The 18,415-nt window shown below is 38.4% G+C and overlaps 1 protein-coding gene across 2 annotated transcripts in view; it reads left to right on the top strand.

The window, feature by feature from the left end:
• cpne5b (copine Vb) overlaps positions 1-18,415 on the top strand; it is a gene marked incomplete at both ends in the record, with an annotated part of 120,656 nt that overhangs the window by 35,451 nt on the left and 66,790 nt on the right. Inside the window, 3 exons of one of the 2 annotated variants that reach the window (XM_080495738.1) lie at positions 2,117-2,156; positions 3,384-3,398; positions 5,304-5,380. In XM_080495738.1, coding sequence (XP_080351864.1) covers positions 2,117-2,156; positions 3,384-3,398; positions 5,304-5,380 — 132 coding nt within the window. The remainder of the gene's footprint in view (positions 1-2,116; positions 2,157-3,383; positions 3,399-5,303; positions 5,381-18,415) is intronic. The other variant, XM_080495739.1, reaches the window with a different exon arrangement.

The raw sequence follows: 18,415 nt of genomic DNA, 5'->3' as shown, positions 1-18,415 counted from the left end.
TAATCAGTCACATACATGCAATCTGTAAAGCTCTGGATTTCACCATATGCCAAACAGTCTTCCAGGGAGTCTACGAAAAGCAATAAACAGATTTATTTACAAAGGTGACTAATCTGTCAGGAACATACCCAAAGTTGTAAGTTTATGTCTTCTCCAAAGGCATTTGGCATGTCCTGTCTCAGTCTGTGCCAAAAGTTGTGAGGTAAGAGAGTTTGTAGTGAGCTTTGTTTTCACATCAAGTAAGGAAGACTGTTGTCTGGAGGCGGGAGCAGGAAAACCTATCAATGAAAAAACATGCTTGCACACCAGTTGTCTCACTTTGCAGGAAACACATGGTCTTTGATTGGGTTTGTTGCAGCATTTATTGGCTATGAACTGAAATAAAGCCAACGGCTTTCTTTCTTTCTTTACATCCATGGCGACTGTTTACATGTCAACATTCCACGGCAAAAAACGTAAGGAATCTAAAAACGTATCGTTTTTAGATTCCTGTTTAAGAAAAGTTTCACATTGACACAGCAACGTTCTGAAAACGATCTCCTTTTACACAGCAGCGGCAGAAACTCTGAAGACGATCGAGTTAGCATGGTTGGCCACGGGTTGGCGATGTCGGTTTCAATAATGAAAAGACACATTTATGTGCAGAGAAATGTCACTATATTGTCCATTGTCACTATAAACAATGACAATGGAGAGTGTGTGGCACTCATATGAATAGATGATGAATTGGATGCTATTTGGGGTGAATCTCAACTATAAAACTATCAATATGGACTATAAAACCAGAATATGGACTGGAAGTAATGCCACTCCCGAGGCCACCACGTTTCTTAATGATCATCTACTCTTGCATGAGCAGAAGAACTGTTTTCTACGGCGGTGATGCGCATGCACAGTATCAGCGCCTCCGCCGTCCGGTTTACATTGTTGCTGGACCGAAAAAATATACTCCAACTTTGGGATATAATAAAAAAAAATAAAAAAATGTCATCTGCATTTGACATAAAATGATAGTATAGCGACAATAAAACGTGTTCTTTCAAAGGGCCCATGTAAAACACATCAGCCAAACTGCTCCTGTTGATTTCATGTGAAATCAGGAAAAAGGCGAGACAGTGGTCTGAGCTGGGCTAACACATGACCGATTTGTTAATTATAAAAGTCTAAAAATACATTTTCACACACAGCTTTGTCCTTTGGATCGCTCTGCAATGCTGGACTTCTAATCATTTCACAGGATTCATAGCATGCAGACCAGCTGAATACTCACAATACTCAAAATACTCACAAACAAATAAAGACCTATCTTAGCAGTCCACCAAATGTGATCTTGGCCAGCTTGTGGGATTAATTGTCAGCTTATTGGTCACATTGGTCACTTTGAGCTGTGTGACCGTCAGCATAACCTGCTTCTATATCCTCTGAAGCTCTGAAATCATGCACTGAACTGTAATACTTCTTTTTCATTAATGTGGAGAAAAATAAACACTACATGTGCACCCGATCAGCTGGTATTTTCCCCTGAATACTATCTGGCAAATCTACCTGATTCATCCGCAGGGAAAATGGATCTATTGCTCCATCACTTCTATTGCCTTAGATTCACATGCATATCAGATTTGGTTCTCCTCCCTTTACTAAGAGGAAGAGGAGAAAAAGCTCCCATTGAACTGCTCCCCAGTTACTCTGCGCCATAAATAATAACATCTGAAAAGATATGAAGCTCTCGGCTCTTTTATCTCGCCTCATTCTGAATTTACACATACAATCACCCCAGTCTTTCTTCTTCTGATGTCCACCCACCTCCTTACACACTGCAATTTTCAATTTAGCACATCAAAATATAATCCCCTTTGCTTTTGGTCTGATGTGCGACTTTTAATGTGTCCTTTTTCTCCAATTATCACATTGCTCTTTCTCTTGCTCATATGTAGCAAGTCTGACACTCCAGAAAAAACCACTAACAACGACAACTAAATATAGTGGGCTTAGAGTACATTCAGCCATGTTTTCTTCCTAAGAGCCTATCAATCAGTTTGTGTCCATAAAGAGAAGAATTTGCTCCCCAGGCCTGGAGGGGAAAAAAACCATTTTCTTTAATTTTATTTCCTTTCAGGTACGATGTCGACTCCAAAAGTCCAGACCTGTCCAAACACGTGAGTGCAAATCTATTTTTGACCTTGAACCACAGATAAATGGAGGGACGCTTTGGGCGAATGACAATGAAAAATTGACTCAAATTGCTGAGAAACAAACAAACAAACAAATAAACAAACAAACAGAAGAATATACCGATTGAATGATAATGTTCAACAAAACTTGAACCACTTCACCCTCTTTTTTTTATCAGTGGTCTAATGTTGGAAATATCTACATTTCCAGTTTCTGTGTGATTTTAATCTGTGTTGCTTGTCGCATGTAAATTTTTCATGATGGAACAAAGCAAACCCCTTTTGAACTGCCTGATCACACGTATCCAAATACAAAAGTTAGTTGTTCTCTTTGCTCTGTATTGTTTGTTTTGAGACAGGTCTGTATGTTTGAGTTGAGTTGAGTAGTGCTATGAAAAACTATTTATGTTGTCTTGATATAGCACCTAGTTTTGAAAATGTTTCTATCTTTTATCTTATTTATTTGCTATAGTGATACATAAACTTTAATGATTTAATGCTTTTAAGTAATAGTTTCCATCTCGGCAATGCATTCTCCAAAGATTAGAATTGAAAAGTTAACTTTTGCATCCATTATTCTTGCAGTCAGTTTCAATTTAAATTATGAACTTATTGCAATTAATATAAAATGACCATTAATACAATTTGGGCTTCATGTTGGAAGAATATAGCATTGGATTCTTTGAAAGATTGTGGTATTTTGATCTTGTATTTTAGTGTTTTTATGACTTGTCAAAAAAAAAAAAACTTTTTCAGAATATTTCACCATGGTTGTAATGTATCTGAAGTAAATGAACTTTCACAGAAATAACATTTTCATTGTATTTGAATAATTTGAGATGCATCTTCCCATGTTTTATTTAGTTGTAAAATAAGTTGTTTGTGTTTATAACAATGGAAACTATTGTAACAGAAGCATTGGGAATCGTTTTATGCCAAAATAATCAGTTTGGATGATTATTTGATGTATTTGGATCGAGGGTGTTTTGCTTTTTTCCATCACTTGTTCTTCTTTCAGGTTTTGCTCTGGGTTTCAGTTCTGACAAAGCATGCTGCTTCCTTCTGCTCTCACCTTGCCTTGTTTAACAGTGCTAGGAGTCCTGAGTATTTGCTACAGTCTTGTGTCTTGGTATATGATGTGCTCTGTTGTTGTCGGTTCTGTTGTTGTTGTTGTTATTGTTGTTTGCTGCTGCCGCCCAACTTTTCTGGAAGCCCGCAGAACTCAACGTAGGTCCCAGCATCTCTCTCACTTCTGACACTGCATGGGTGCTGTCTCACATTAATGATCCTTCTCTGAGGGGGGGAAAGATGGTGTCGCTGATCAGAAAAAAAAAGAAACACAGCTGAGAGCCAAGCTAAACCATCTGTGCCACTCGGAATTATTGTGATCTGAAAGTGCTCCACAAAGAGAACAGAAATGTTCAGCCATGATATTTTTATCGTAATCAAGACGATGAGAATTTCTAGACTCTTACACATTACATTGAGTGTTATCAGTGAGCAACACAGAGCAGAGACTCTGTGAAATGAAACACACTACAGCATGGCAATGAATTATTCAGTACGACCTCTGCCAAGGCCAAGTTTGAGGATTTTAGGTTTGGACTGTCCCTCATCTTTCTCTGTGAGTAACAAAAAAAAAAAACAATTACATTACATTGTTGGTGCACCTTTCCAGGCAAAAACTGAGTTTCATGAACCTGATCAGTGCTTGTTGACAATGTGAGACTTCACCTAGATAGAAGAAATAGTCATAGATGATGAAACTCTGTCCATAACAACTTTCTTTGTTAATGAGCTTGTTTACATAAACACGCACAATCCAATCTGATTTCTTGCATTATCAGATTATTACAGTGATCTTGTAAACAACAATATTCCATATGCTTTGTCAGATATCATCAGTTATCTACTTGAGAAATCAGATTAACACCCCTAGATTCGTCCTCAACTAACAATGCTTGTTTATCTGATTTATTAAGTGCTTTGAAATCTTGGCATGTGTGAATCAAATGGAAAAGATTAATACTTCCAAGGCCAGACATTTTGAAATTAACTTTCAGTCTTATGTTTCTACATAGAGTGCTTACTCTCAAAGATATGGACTGAAACATGTCAACCAGGGTTTTTCAGATATTATATTTCTGAACTGCATGAACATGCACCAGATCTATTTACAATCATCTGATTATTTGCAGTTATCAGATTTTGATGGTCATGTAAACTGGCTGAATCTCTCTCAGCCTTGTAAGTCATGCATTACATCATTGTCCATGGTGGTCTGATTCTTTCTGTCTTCCCTGTTATCCTCCGCAAGTCATTAAACCAGTGGTTTCCAACACAAGTCACAGTATATTTCTTGTTTGGGCAAATTCTAGTTAAAAAAAACAACAAAAAACAATCTCTATCTGAAAGAAATATTTGACTGAATAAACCCAAAGCTTGGACAATACATTTCGGTTGTTACTTTGGATATTGTAGAATAAAGTTTCACATTTTGCTCAGTGGGTGGCTCTCTCTTCTCACATTCTAAAGCTCCTTCATTTTGTTTGGTGTTAAGTTGGACGATGTGTTTACCATGGCCTGATAATAATGTAAATATTGGACTCTCTGTGTGGATGAGTTGGGAACCACAGTGACAAACCATACTCACCATACACCCACAGCCATTAAAGCCGTGGCATCAGTGTTTTCTTACGTGCCTCTCGACATAGTGCCCCACCCTTGAGACGATCAGAGAGATAAAGAGTGCTGGTTTAATTTCACAAGCCATCAGGTATTATAGTTAATAAAGTATAATGTACGTTACCTCCACATCACTCCGGTGAAATGCTTTTTATTGCCAGTACCGAACAACATTGAACCAAAGTAAAATGTTGGTAAAAAATGTGAATGTGCAGGACACATTTTAATCTTTGACCTACAAATGTGAATGAGCATGAGTGAACCAGCGTCTTTGGATGAAACTAAGCCTTCAACTTCTGACATGCATGATTTCCAGCGGTAGAAGAATGCGAGGAACATTACTTTCTAGGTCTGATTATAACCTTTCTACTTCATATCCACAACCCTGCCCTTCCTCCTTCTTCTTCCCTTTCTCTGTTCTTTTCTTCTTCATTTCCATCCCTCCAGGACTTTTTGGGTCAAATGTTCTGTACTCTCGGGGAGATTGTTGGGTCACCAGCCAGTCGACTGGAGAAACCATTGGGGTGAGTAAGAGGTTCAGACAACTTCCTGTGATAACTGACTGGAAAAACGAGTGAGGCGTGACAGACTCTGCTAAGAATAGAGTTAAGACCAACAAAATCTGTTTAAGAAGCAAATAATCTGTTATTTATTCAATTGTAAATGCATGGTCAGTACTTTTAAACACTTTTGTACCTGCACTTCTGATTTCGAAATGATAGACATGAGCAAAGTAGTGAAAATTTACACTGTTAAAAATAAATTATGAATACAATTTTATTATTTTCTATCTACTTACCAAGCTTTCAGTTAAAAGATGAAAAATTCAAATTCAAGTTGCCCATTCCACCATTAGTCCAGTTGTGACAGATGATATGTGTGACGTGTGTGAGTAAATATTAGTGCTGTAGAAATGCACAAATGATCTCAGATCAAATCTCCGATATAAAAAGTCAGACAACAGCTATTTTTAAGGAAATGATGTAAACATCTTGCAATAACCCTACATTTCAAAGACAGAAATAAAGTTTGTCAACAATGATTTTCATGATCTAGAGATGGTATAAGAAATGAATGCGTGCGATATGATCAAATCTATGACTGAGCTTCATTCCGCTGCATTACATTAACAATATGGCTTGCAAAGGTATGAAGTCATATCAGTTTAGTATCATCTGAACAGGGCAACCTGTAATGGGAGAACAAATTATGTTACTGTAGAAGAAGACAGCGTTTGAGAGGAAAAGTGAGCTGGAAGAGATGTGTGTGATTTAGATAGTGAGGTAAAGACATAGATCAGACAAAGACGGCAAGGACAAGATCAGGGGAGACAGCACGGCCTACAGATGTTTTCCACCGATAATTGTTGTCATTAAAGAAAAGGGAGAAGCAAAGAGCAAAATTACACAAATTACAGCTCATCTTCTCAGCTTGTGCTCTCACACAGGCGGAGGAAACTGTGGTGTTGATGGGGTATCTTGTAATCTGTCTTCATACATCTATTGGCCATGGCCATAATCACTGGTCTTCTGTGCTGTTCTGTATTTCAGGTAAAGTACTTCAGGTGCATAAGTTACCACATTTTGTCGAATCTTCTGAACATGTTAAAAGAATTACTTGGGATTATATGCTGAACTCATTTCCGTTTTTAAAATTAGAGATGTTATTGTGAGGTTCTCATTTGACTTTATCCTACAGTTAAAAATAAAACTATTATAAGATGGTTTTGGAGCCTGTGGTACCATTGGTAAATTTATTCACATATCTGTTTATTTTTTAATAGTTTAATAAATATGACACTGATGGTTTAATCCCAATATGAATCAGGCCTTGTTTGTATTGATAATCTCGACGAGACCCAAGATTTTAAACGTGATACACCCAGTGGCTCGAGGACATTATATTATATTTTAGATGTTTTTGAAAACGCAGGTATGCACAGTGTAAGCAACACAATGCAATCTAACTCAACGTAGCCTACAAACTCAACAATAAACAAATGAAGTTGAATCACAAGAATCTCATACAAGACATTGTGTATCTCATAAAGGCAGAATATTTGGCCGAGCTGTTTTACTGGATCACATTATATTGCGCAAGTGGCCCACGTGGATGTTTGTAAGTCCCTGGTTTGGTTCAAGCACATCATAATTATGAGAGGTTCTACCCAGGAGCAGTGCTGTTTGGGTTGGAAAAACAAAACAAAACTGCAACCTGTGTATAATTTGTTGATTGTGCTCCAGCAGCAGTTTTATTTCACTGAGGATTTGCATTGTCACAACCTGTATTCAACCCTGCTGTACCTGGCAGACACATGTATGGAAATCTGCGATTTACAAATCCACAAGCTGATAACTGTCTGAAAACCTTCACAGTTTGATGCATAACGGAAATGCAGAACTTATCCTTTGGTTTTAAGGGTAAAATCGACTTAAAATGCAGTGGCCTTGTGTAAATGCCATAGCTCACACCAGAGTGAGTAGTGAGTGCCAAAGAAGAGCTCAAAACCTGCCATTTGACTTGATGATCAATCACGAGCTTTCTGCTAAAAGGAAAAATTGTGTTGAAAAATTGTGTTACATCTTGACCCACATTGGCAGTAAACCCATGATGATGACAAAGTTGGAAAACATGGCTTGGTTCTCATGTGCTTATGATATCATTCACGTAAGGGGACTCAAGCTGTACAAAAATAAGTGTGCGTTGTGCCTCTAAATCGAGAGCATAGACCTTAATGATGTTATTACTATTTAATATCAAGCCATTTCTTCCTGAATTGTGAATTTATGTGGCATGGTTTAAAAAGGAAATGGAACGCTTGCCAAATTATTCATTTTTAATTGGAGACACTCTGCAGTGGAGAGATAACACAACTGCTTGCCAAAATGTATTCTTATGACAGCCTTTAATCTTTCTTTGAAGGGTTCGAAATAAAGCTTTCCCTCTGGTGAGAACCTCCGCAACCAACATTTAAAACAAAGTGTTATGTTGCCTCTCCGTGTTGCACGTCGGGCAAACGTGCCTCTGTAATGGTCAAACTGATGTAACTCCTGTTGTTGTAGCATGTTGAGAGAACATGCAATTTTCATATTATGTCATAGTTTATTCTGATCAGTTTCATTCAGTGTTGGCTTGGTTGATGAAAGAACAAGATCTAGGACCTCGGACTCTACTTGAACCCACGACCTTCTCACTGGGAAGTCATACTATCGAGGGTTATATTATATTTCTGTGTTTTTTCTTCTTTTATATATATATATATATATATATATGTTTGGATGTTCATTTGTACATATTTGGTTGTCAATGCTGCTGCAACAAATGTATCTATCTATCTATCTATCTATCTATCTATCTATCTATCTATCTATCTATCTATCTATCTATCTATCTATCTATCTATCTATCTATCTATCTATCTATCTATCTATCTATCTATCTATCTATCTATCTATCTATCTATCTATCTATCTATCTATCTATCTGGGTTTCCTCCATGTACTCTACTTTCTTCCCACAGTCCACGAAACATGCCTGTCTTATGGGACCTCGTCTTTTACAGTATTAAAATAGACTACTAAAACCACAACTTAAAACAAACAAAATATTGTGGGATCTAGTATTTCTTTCATTGCAGGTTACCTGCAGGTTACCGTTAAAGTACTTGTCTCACACTATTCTGAGGTTCACACTAAAGCATGTTGTCGCCATAACATTTCAGAACTTTCCCTATGAGGACTTGCTTTTATATTCTTGAGGCAAATACAGTCGCCAATTGCGTTTTCGCATATGTGAGGTAATGAAGAGCGATTTATATTCCAACGCCTGGAAATGTCAAAGCATTTGTCTGAGCTGCGCCAATCTATTGGGAGAATATTATAGAATGCTTGTTCCTTTTTCTTGTGTCAATCAGTTCTCTGCTGCTTTTTTGTTTGGTTCACCCGTGTATACAAAATTTAAAAAATGAAATGAACCTATATACAGGTGACATCACAAATTCATAGCTTTGTCAAGAACACAGCATGGAAGATTTAAATGAAATGTTTGACAAATCAAATCTGTTTTGCCCCCCTTCTTTTTCTTTGTCATACCTATTCTTTCTTGCATATTCAGATGCACTGACACAAACGTAAGCACACACGCATGCACACACTCAGGGATATGAATGCTTTATTTAATGATTTCATAGATCTTGTTTTATCCCACCATGAATTGATTAGAGTGTATCTTTCTTCTCGCTCTCTTTGTTCACTCTTTTCTCTTGCTAATTGTAATGGCTTTAATCTTCCTGAAATTATTGCGTGTCCAATTAGATGGCAGCAATTGCGGTCTTCATTATGGAAAAAAGGGCTCCTGATGCTGTAGAGAAGGAAAGAGGTACAGAGAGAAGAACCTACATAAATGATCAGAGAAGAAGGAACATTAAATCTGGCAGCAATGAACACACTCATTGCTTCATGATTGCTCGTCTGAATTCAACCAGCACTGATCATTGAGAAGATTGTGAAATTAGACTGCAGTGGAAAAAGCAGTATATACTTGAGCTAATGCTCATGTGATATTCAAACATGGCACCCATCCTCAGCTGCACAAATGAAATACTGTTATCATACTTTACAATATCTCCAGACATTGTGATTTTGGATGTCCGAACATCGTCGGCAGATGGACAGCAGCATCAGTCTCATGAATATTAAACAATAATTAATATGTGTAATACTCACCCAACCTACCTGAAAAGCTACTGTATGTTCAACAAAATAAATTGGCATCATGCTAACATGAAGGCATGGCAGCTTTGGTTGAATTTTCGAAAAATATAACTCAGAGATTACACATATGCAGACATGTTATCTGTCGCTTTAATTCCAATATGAAGTGAAAGTATGTAAACTTTCAGGCTATGTTTAGTAAAACAATATTTCTGACTGTAAAGCTCATATGAATAGTTTATTTTTATATGTGAAAAGAAGTCAATACATTTTCACATGTGTCAGATTTTAAGTATGTTTTTTCAATTTCACAGCCCAAAATCCAGCTATCCCTCTAAGTATATAAATGTAGGTTGTAGAGAGTTTAGTATTGTGTACCTAATTCCTTCTAAGAATGATACTTGGTATAAAGCAGACAGAGAAGTAAATTGCTGAAAAAAAGCTATATTATTATTTTGAGTGCACTTGACATCAATGTCAGTCTTTATTTAGTGTACTGATTTATTTACACATTCCCTTTGAGGCCATTCGAATACATGATACATTAAAAAAAAAAATAGCAACACAAACACAGCCAGCAGAATCATCTGATTAATTCAGTAGACATGCCAGAATATGTGCCCGCGACGATAAAAGAAGAGTGTGCAGAAGCAAACACTATGTCTATTTCTTGTCATGAGCACATTTTTTTTTCCTTTTGATAAAGTAAGCCAAACCAGATGACATGTTTTAGATCAATGGTCTCACTGCAGCATCGTAGCATGCGTTTCGTTCAGGTGACCTAGTTTCTGAATGTCACCGTGCTTCACCTGTTCTTCAAAGCTCTGAGCGTTTTTTTAGTCAAACAGAAAAACACAACCGATCAAACAACCACTTCAAAACAGTCTGCAAAATTCATTCCAGATGAAACCAAGATGTAAGGATGAAAACTTAAATGACTGTACTAATTCAATAGTATAGTAGTGGTATAACATTTCAACAGCTTAACTCACTTCATCTGAGATGATGAGATGAACTTGCCCAAACTGTTGTATTCAGCGTGGAATTTGTTTGTAGCTTTGAAACTGAAAGGTCTATCCAGGTGGTCCGTTTACAGCCTGTGAATAACACCAGTGAGGTCCGTTTCCTTGGTAACATCTAATTCCCTCAGCAGGTATTGTGTAAATCGATCGTGATCAACATCCATTAATTTCATACTGAGTGTTTATTTGACTGGCAGAAAGAGGTTACAATGAAGGATTTCACAGAGTTGAAGGAAGAAAAAAGTTTGAATCATTTTGAGTGATTTTTTTTCCTATCACAAACAAATGACATTTATAACCGTAGTTAAGTGAAAGTTCGACTTTACTTCATATTTTAGCATGAAAAGCACAGACGTAAATGTTTATTTATAAAACTATTCCACCTTCTTCCGGGCTTGTGGATTGAACACAAGTGAGTCAAACAATATATAAGAAAATATCTATTATTAATGCTATTAATGCCTGTTATTGGTCTCTTTTGGTCTGCCAGTGAAATGTTATATTATCAAACCAAAGCTATCACATTGTCCATAGAGGACAACTTTATTTTAACCTGAGATTTCCTTGAATATTAATGAAACTAATTCATTCATTGTTTGCTTGTGTGACAGAGTGAAAGAGAAGGGGAAAAAAGCCCACAGGGCCCGCTCCGCCAAACAAGACGTTTGTTTCATCTGAACATCAAAAGCGCTCAGCTCTTTTATGATTGCTTCAGCTTCTCTAGTGCTCTCTTGCCACTGGCCCCAACAGAGTAGAAAGTGAATGTGCCATGTTTTATATGACTCAGAATAGGCTTCTTCTTCATTACAATGTCACTGATCTGCATTCATTAGTACAGAAATGTTAATGGGAATGCATACATGGATGTAGCTTTTCCCACCATGAATAAACTGAAATTTGTTTGCTTTCAATTAGGCTGTAAAGCTCTGTTCTTAAACTCGAGAAGTCACGTTCAATTAATAATGTTTTCATGTGTTGGTGATGCAGTTGGACCAATATGTGTCAAATGAATTTGTCCATTACTACCTCATAGATTGAATTATCTTCTTTTTTAATAAGAGTGATTCATATGTTTTAATTTGGATGGCTATTTGTATTTATTTTTAATTATGAAGCTTTTTTTTGTTTGTTTTTCAACTCAACTTGTATTTTGAGGCTGTTGAGAGAACTTATGGAGTATTTCATTGACTGACCTTACCTCTTATATAGTCAGTTCAACATAGATCTGGGGGAAATGCTTTTAAATATTAACAAGTTCAAATGTAAACAGGGCTAGCAGAAAATTATTTATCAAATGTGTGTTCATGCCTCTCTATAGCGGCATGCCCTTGGCACTTTTGATTGTACTGACAAGGCGAAATCTTGTTTGAAGCTTTTTTAGAGGAGTTAACACTTTTTTTCTATCCACTGTGGGCCATGATTACTTTGAGTGGTTGTCGTGTGTGTGTGTGTGTGTGCGTGTGTGCGTGCGTGCGTGCGTGCGTGCGTGCGTGCGTGCGTGCGTGCGTGCGTGCATGTGCGTGTGCGTGTGTGTGTGTGTGCGTGTGGAAAATCAGTGAAGCCATTTCCCTGCAGTGAGTGTAAACACCACCTCGCCGTGAGAGGAAAATATGTGCTATTATACTACCACCAGATGTACTTCAGGTATTCAAACATCCCACAAGATAATTTTACATTCTGCTGCAGCTTTGCCAAAATCGGATGTCTTTTTACAAGCAAGACATTATTACTACAACCAGTGTTGGGAATAATGCATCATGAAGTAATGTGTTTGGTTGTAGTACACTAGTAAATCTATACAAAATTAATAACATGTACATTTGAGTGCAGTTGCAAAGCTGCTGTCTTGTCCTGAAGAGGCTGTTGGTTTCAGTGTTAGCCTGCAACCACCATTTTGTTGTATGTTTTATTGTATGTTTCCTCTGAGGACATGTGTTGCATCAGTTATTCGCTGGAGAAAAGTGAAAAGAATAAGGTGAAAGCAAATAGTTTTGTTTTTGTTTTTTTTACCAGATAATATCCCAGTTCAAGATAAATCTTATTTTTTCAGAAGAAGTTGCACAATTTAATATTAAATTCAAGGATTGTTTTTGTTTTTTCTTTTTTAAATCTGGAATGCACAAAACATTTGTTATCCACAGGCCATGACCTCATTAATCACAGTTTTATATGGATAGATAAACAAGCTCTGGAGATTAAAAATAAAGCACCAAAACAAAACAGCCCTGCAGTGTATATGTATGCTGGAGGTGGAACATTAGGGAAACGACTCATTGGAATGCTGAACAGATGAACTCGCTGACCTGAAGGATTTTGGTGTTGGGAAGTTATACATGTCTGAAAGTATTGACCAAGTATTGACCATTTTTCATAGTGCTTAAAAAGCAGAGCATGAAGACTGTTTTGTCCCGGAGAACAACATATTCACACAAATTTACACAGTGCTTCTGCAATAGTAGTTACCGTAATATGAATTTGACAGGGTCAGTATGGAAAAGCAGAGGTGATGAAGATAAATAGATTAGAGGGAAAACAGATATTTGTTTATGGATAGTTTAAATGAGCATAAATGATCAGATTGTCTTTTACACATTTGAATCCAGTACAGCTGGCAACTTGCAGATGCTTTGTAGAGGTACTTTTGTTCCAACACAAACAAGGAAAGGTTGATTTCAACTTAGTCGTATTGACTCGTCAGAATTTTGAATTATTCTATCATTTAAACTCTTTTTAACATTGACTGCATAGATTGGCACAAAACATTTGAAGCGGTATCTCTAAGACATATTTTATTGGCTTTGTTGAACCCCAGGTTTTTCAAATAGTGCCGTCCCGAGGCTGACATTTGTGGTTTTGTTAAAGAAAATCTCAATGAGAGGTGGATGAATTAGCATGACATTTGGTGAAGACATGCATGATGAATTGTAGTCACTCTGGTGATCATTCACTTCCCATCTATTGCAATCATTAGGCCAGCATTTTAATTTGTCTTGTACTTTGTTTTATGACCGCATGTCTTGAAAAAAACTAATCACATTTACACTAGCCTCATTTGTACTTTGTGTTCGAAACTGTTCAGCAAATGTCAGCGTGCTGAACTGAGATAGTATACATGGTGATACATTGTGCTGTTGTTATTCTAGCAATATCACTATTTGCATCGGGATGATAGATAGATAGATAGATAGATAGATAGATAGATAGATAGATAGATAGATAGATAGATAGATAGATAGATAGATAGATAGATAGAAAATCCAGCTTTCCATCTGAAGTGTCTTTGTATCTAATCCAGCCTCACTGGGGACTGGAGCTGATGTTGACAATGGGTGAAAACGGTAAATCCTGGGGTCGCCTCCAGTCCATCAAATTAAGAACAGTGCAATAAAAAAATAAATGCATATTGCAAGACTGAGATAAATGGAAACACCATGGAAAACAATGCTGTTTTCATTTCTATTTTTTAGCATTATTAATACAAGGCTGCGGTGCAACAATACTCTTTATTAATTGTGCCTGCCTCTGTAAGAGGCGTCGCACAATTATTACAATCCTGGGAAAGCGCCGTTTTTTTTTATTATTCTTCCTCTGCCGCACAAAGTTTGCCGAACTACTAGTCCCGCACCGTTTGGAGTACGTATACAAAAGCATATCGCTACGTAGGGAATTATCGGGAATCCTGTGCATCCATTTGGATTGTGGATATCGCAAAGGGCTTCCGAACAACACGTAAAAAACGGCGATGATTTTTACATCCGCTTAACATGGGAGCCAAGAAAAACAAGAAAAAAAATCACACTTTTTCCACGCCACATCACGTCGCCAAATATTCAGCTACAGACTCAAACTTACTCTTAAAACGTTGCCGCACTTGTTCTGTATTCAGATGTGTCCTCGGATTTTTCAAAACTTTCACCAGTTTTAAACTGTGAGCCTTCAAATGTCATCAACTTTTCCCTCCTTTTTCCAGTTTTCTATGGGTGTGTATGTGGAAAAGCTAGAGGGTGAGATGTCAGTTAGAGGGAGAAAAACTGCCGTTTTACTGAAAAAAAAAGTTTTTATCTCGTCGCCACGGCCACATTTCTTTGTCTTTCTCAACATATTATACATCAAAATGTAGCTACAGGCCTTGTGTTTCTCACGAGGGGACACTTTTGTCTCAGAGAGACACGGTTCTCCCTCCAGGGGACTTAATTGATAGGGAGCGCAGGATTCTGTCTCATCCGCGCCAATACATTTTGACGAGTCATTTTCTCCCCAAATCCCCAAAGTTCAGCCATTTCTTTCAAGTCCTCACGGGGAGACGGAACCTCGTGACGACACGAAAACCACACCGCACGTCCTTCAACTTCTCCCGACGCCCACGGTGAAGGAATTTTTCACCCAAGTGTCACGGTTCTCCAACTATAAGCAGTTGTTCGGGACCTGCGTTTGTACTTAAACCCCTTCTTCCCTCAGATAACGTCTCATAGTCTCTGCACCTGCAGCAGCTTGTCAATCAGGAGCCGGCTCCATGACATCACACAAGCTGCTCCAAATCTGCCTCGCAACACACATGGCTCCTCTGATTGACTGGACCAGTAACATGATGGCTGACCACACAGTGCTCACACACACACAGTAGCTTAGGCACCATACTTTTCAATGCATTTTAATGCTGATGGCAATGACTCAGCATCAACACTTGTTAGCATGCCAATTAGCATGCTACAAAGTTTGTTCAATTGAGCTGAAATTTGGAGGGTGGCCTCATGGGGGTGCTGCGATCACGGCGCACTAGCTAGTTATCCGCCGCGCTAAGCTAATTGGCCTACCATCTCAGAATGTCATAAAACTCCAGATTCCAGGTCAGCCAGACCTGGGAGGTAACTTCTGCACTTTTCAGGCAAATCGCAGGTGTTAGCATCTCATGCTAACAAGTTTGTTCAAATGAGCTCAAATTTGGAGCGTGGACTCGTGCTGGTGCTGCGATCGAGAATCACTAGCTAATGACATGGTTTCCACGTACTTAAATCGCTGGTGTTAGCATCGCATGCTAACAAGTTTGTTTAAATGAGCTGAAATTTGGAGGGTGGCCTCGTGGTAGCGCTGCGATCGAGAATTGCTAGCTGATCACATGGTTTCCACGCACTTAAACCGCTGTTTGCTGTTAGCATCGCATGCTAACAAGTTTGTTCAAATGACCTGAAATTTGGAGGGTGGCCTCGTGGTGGCGCTGCGATCGAGAATCACTAGCTAATGACATGGTTTCCACGTACTTACATCGCTGGTGTTAGCATCGCATGCTAACAAGTTTGTTCAAATGAGCTGAAATTTGGAGGGTGGCCTCGTGGTGGCGCTGCGATCGAGAATTACTAGCTGACCACATGGTTTCCACGCACTTAAATCGGTGTTAACTGTTAGCATCGCATGCTAAAAAGTTTGTTCAAATGAGCTGAAATTTAGAGTGTAGCCTCGTGCTGCCGCTGCGATCGTGAATCACTAGCTAATGACATGATTTCAACATATTTTTCACACTACCTCGCTCGGCAGCAGGGGGCGGCAGGTGGCAGGCACAATAAAATTTCCGCGGGAATTTTCTAGTTTTATGTTACAGTCTGAACCTGCATGGTTGCAGAGATCCTGGACCATAAATTCTGCTGCAGCAGAAAGAGGCTAAACATCCCCTCATGAAGGGCAACAGGCGACTTAGTGATATTCAGTTTTACCTCATTGAATCACTCAAACTCAGTCGACTCAGACCTACTTAGCGGCATTTCCCATTACTCTTCCTGCTTTCAGCAAGTTACTTCAATGTACTGGAGCAAATGTCTGAGGCGATCTGTGCGCTTTTTTGCATTATTGAAATAACCACCATAATAAACCAAACTGTAAAGAGAATGTGTGACATATAATGGTGAAAACTGAAGCTCGACTCACACAATAAAGTGGATTTTATGCAGTAAAGAAGAAAAGGAAAGTTAAAGGAAAGAAAAAAAAAAGAACAAAAAACCATTGAGAGGGAGCAACACGGAGGAGGTAGGTTTAAGTGTGCCTGGCTTTTTAACGTCTTGAAATTCCCTAAATGCCAGTGTAGATTACCGAAGCAGAGGAAGGAAATGGAGGGAAATTATTCGTGAATGTCAAAAGAGGCATGTGTGCAGGAGCAGGATAGTTAGCTGCACACAGTGGAAAACCACGCATGACAACACAGCCTCCCTTTCTCCAACCGTTTGCTTCAGGCACTCCGGGTGAGGTGACATCCTGCTGTAAAATATGTGCAGCCAGAAGATGTGATTTTTTTCCTCATCCTGAAATGTAATGAGATTATGACTGCTGGTTGTTTTACAATAGACTGGTACAGGCGGCAATGTTGTTTGGACGTTTACCTGTAATATAAAGGCAGTTGCAAAACTTTTTTCTGATGTTATTTCTATGTTCATCCAAGCAGATTTTAAGAAATATATTAGCTTTATGCTCTGTAAAAAAGACATCACAAACCATAAGCATGGGTTATGAGATATAATTAAACTGTACTGAAGTTTTGAAGACATTTTTGGAACATTTCTTTTTGCAATTTATTTAGATGGTGGTATAGCTCAGTCCACTTCTGAAACCACAAAGGAAAGCACAACCATTACGGACTCTAAATGATGGCTATTTAGCGGCTGATACAGTTGTGCATTATGCAACACATTGAGGTGCTGATGAGCCACACTGGGTGTAGAAGCTGAAAATATGACATTGAACTACAGTATGCATCTCTCCTCCAGTGTCACATTGCTGCATGTTGGAGCTGCTCTTGATCTCATTTTGTCAAATAGCAAAATAAATAAAACTTTAGTTTTAGATGAGCATAAACACATTATTAGCCAGATGTGTTAGAAGATATGTGTCAGAACAAAGTCTTTGATATTAAAATGGCAATTCTTAGCTTGGTTCTGGCAATGTTTACACATTTTCTTTTTGGGTCAGCACACTTTACATAGTTTTATTTTTTGTGCTATGCCAGTCCGGTTGCCTAAATCTTCAATAAATGTGTTTACTCCTCTAATACTTGCCATCATTGCAGTCAAGATTCGACCATCTCCTCTCTGCCCCTTTAACATCTCAAAGCTAATTTAAACTTTCAAAGATCCACTTTCAGCAGAAAAAATAATGGATTCGACTGACTTTCCTCACAGCTCAAAAAAATTGATTTGTGCATCGTGGAGGGCACAATGACGACTCTATACTCTGAGGTTTAGTTCAGAGTGATTCAGTGGAAGCTGTGAGCTCTTAAGCTTTTTTTTTCTTGAGATGTCATGTCAGCAAAACACTCTGCATGCTTCATTATTCATACGGATGCAATAATACATCCTGGCACCTGTGAGAGACTGATCTCGATCACCTCCTGTAACTGTTAGCTGCTGAACGGCCCTGCTGGGCGGCTGGGACTTCAGTGAATTGTTCAGCAGCAGCTGAATGATAGCTGCTGGGGAGGAGGATTTTCATTCAGCTTATCTGTCCAGGCTTCTCCAGCAGAATAAATTGAGCAGTTTGATTCTCTCTGCAGGCCAGGTGTCTCTCTGACTGACTCTTCCTTCTCACTTTTTCTTCTTTTTTTAATATTTTCTGTTTTTCATCTGAGTTCTTTTTTCCCCCCAACAACTCCACGCTCACCTCCACTGTCATAAAACCACATCGCTCTCTGTTGGTATGGCTACGAGCTATTCCTAACCCACGCTTTGAGTGAGCTGTGCTCCGCAGAGCCTCGTCATTACCTGTCTGGGATATGCATATGTAGATGAATGCCTGCCATGGAAGAATATAAAAATGTAGCTTTAGGAGTTCCAGTTGGAAACTT

The sequence above is a fragment of the Blennius ocellaris genome (genome assembly GCF_963422515.1).
Source record: "Blennius ocellaris genome assembly, chromosome: 4".
Classification (NCBI taxonomy): Eukaryota; Metazoa; Chordata; class Actinopteri; order Blenniiformes; family Blenniidae; genus Blennius; species Blennius ocellaris.
Note: the sequence above shows the minus strand (reverse complement) of the source record. Positions and strands in the feature narration are given on the sequence as shown.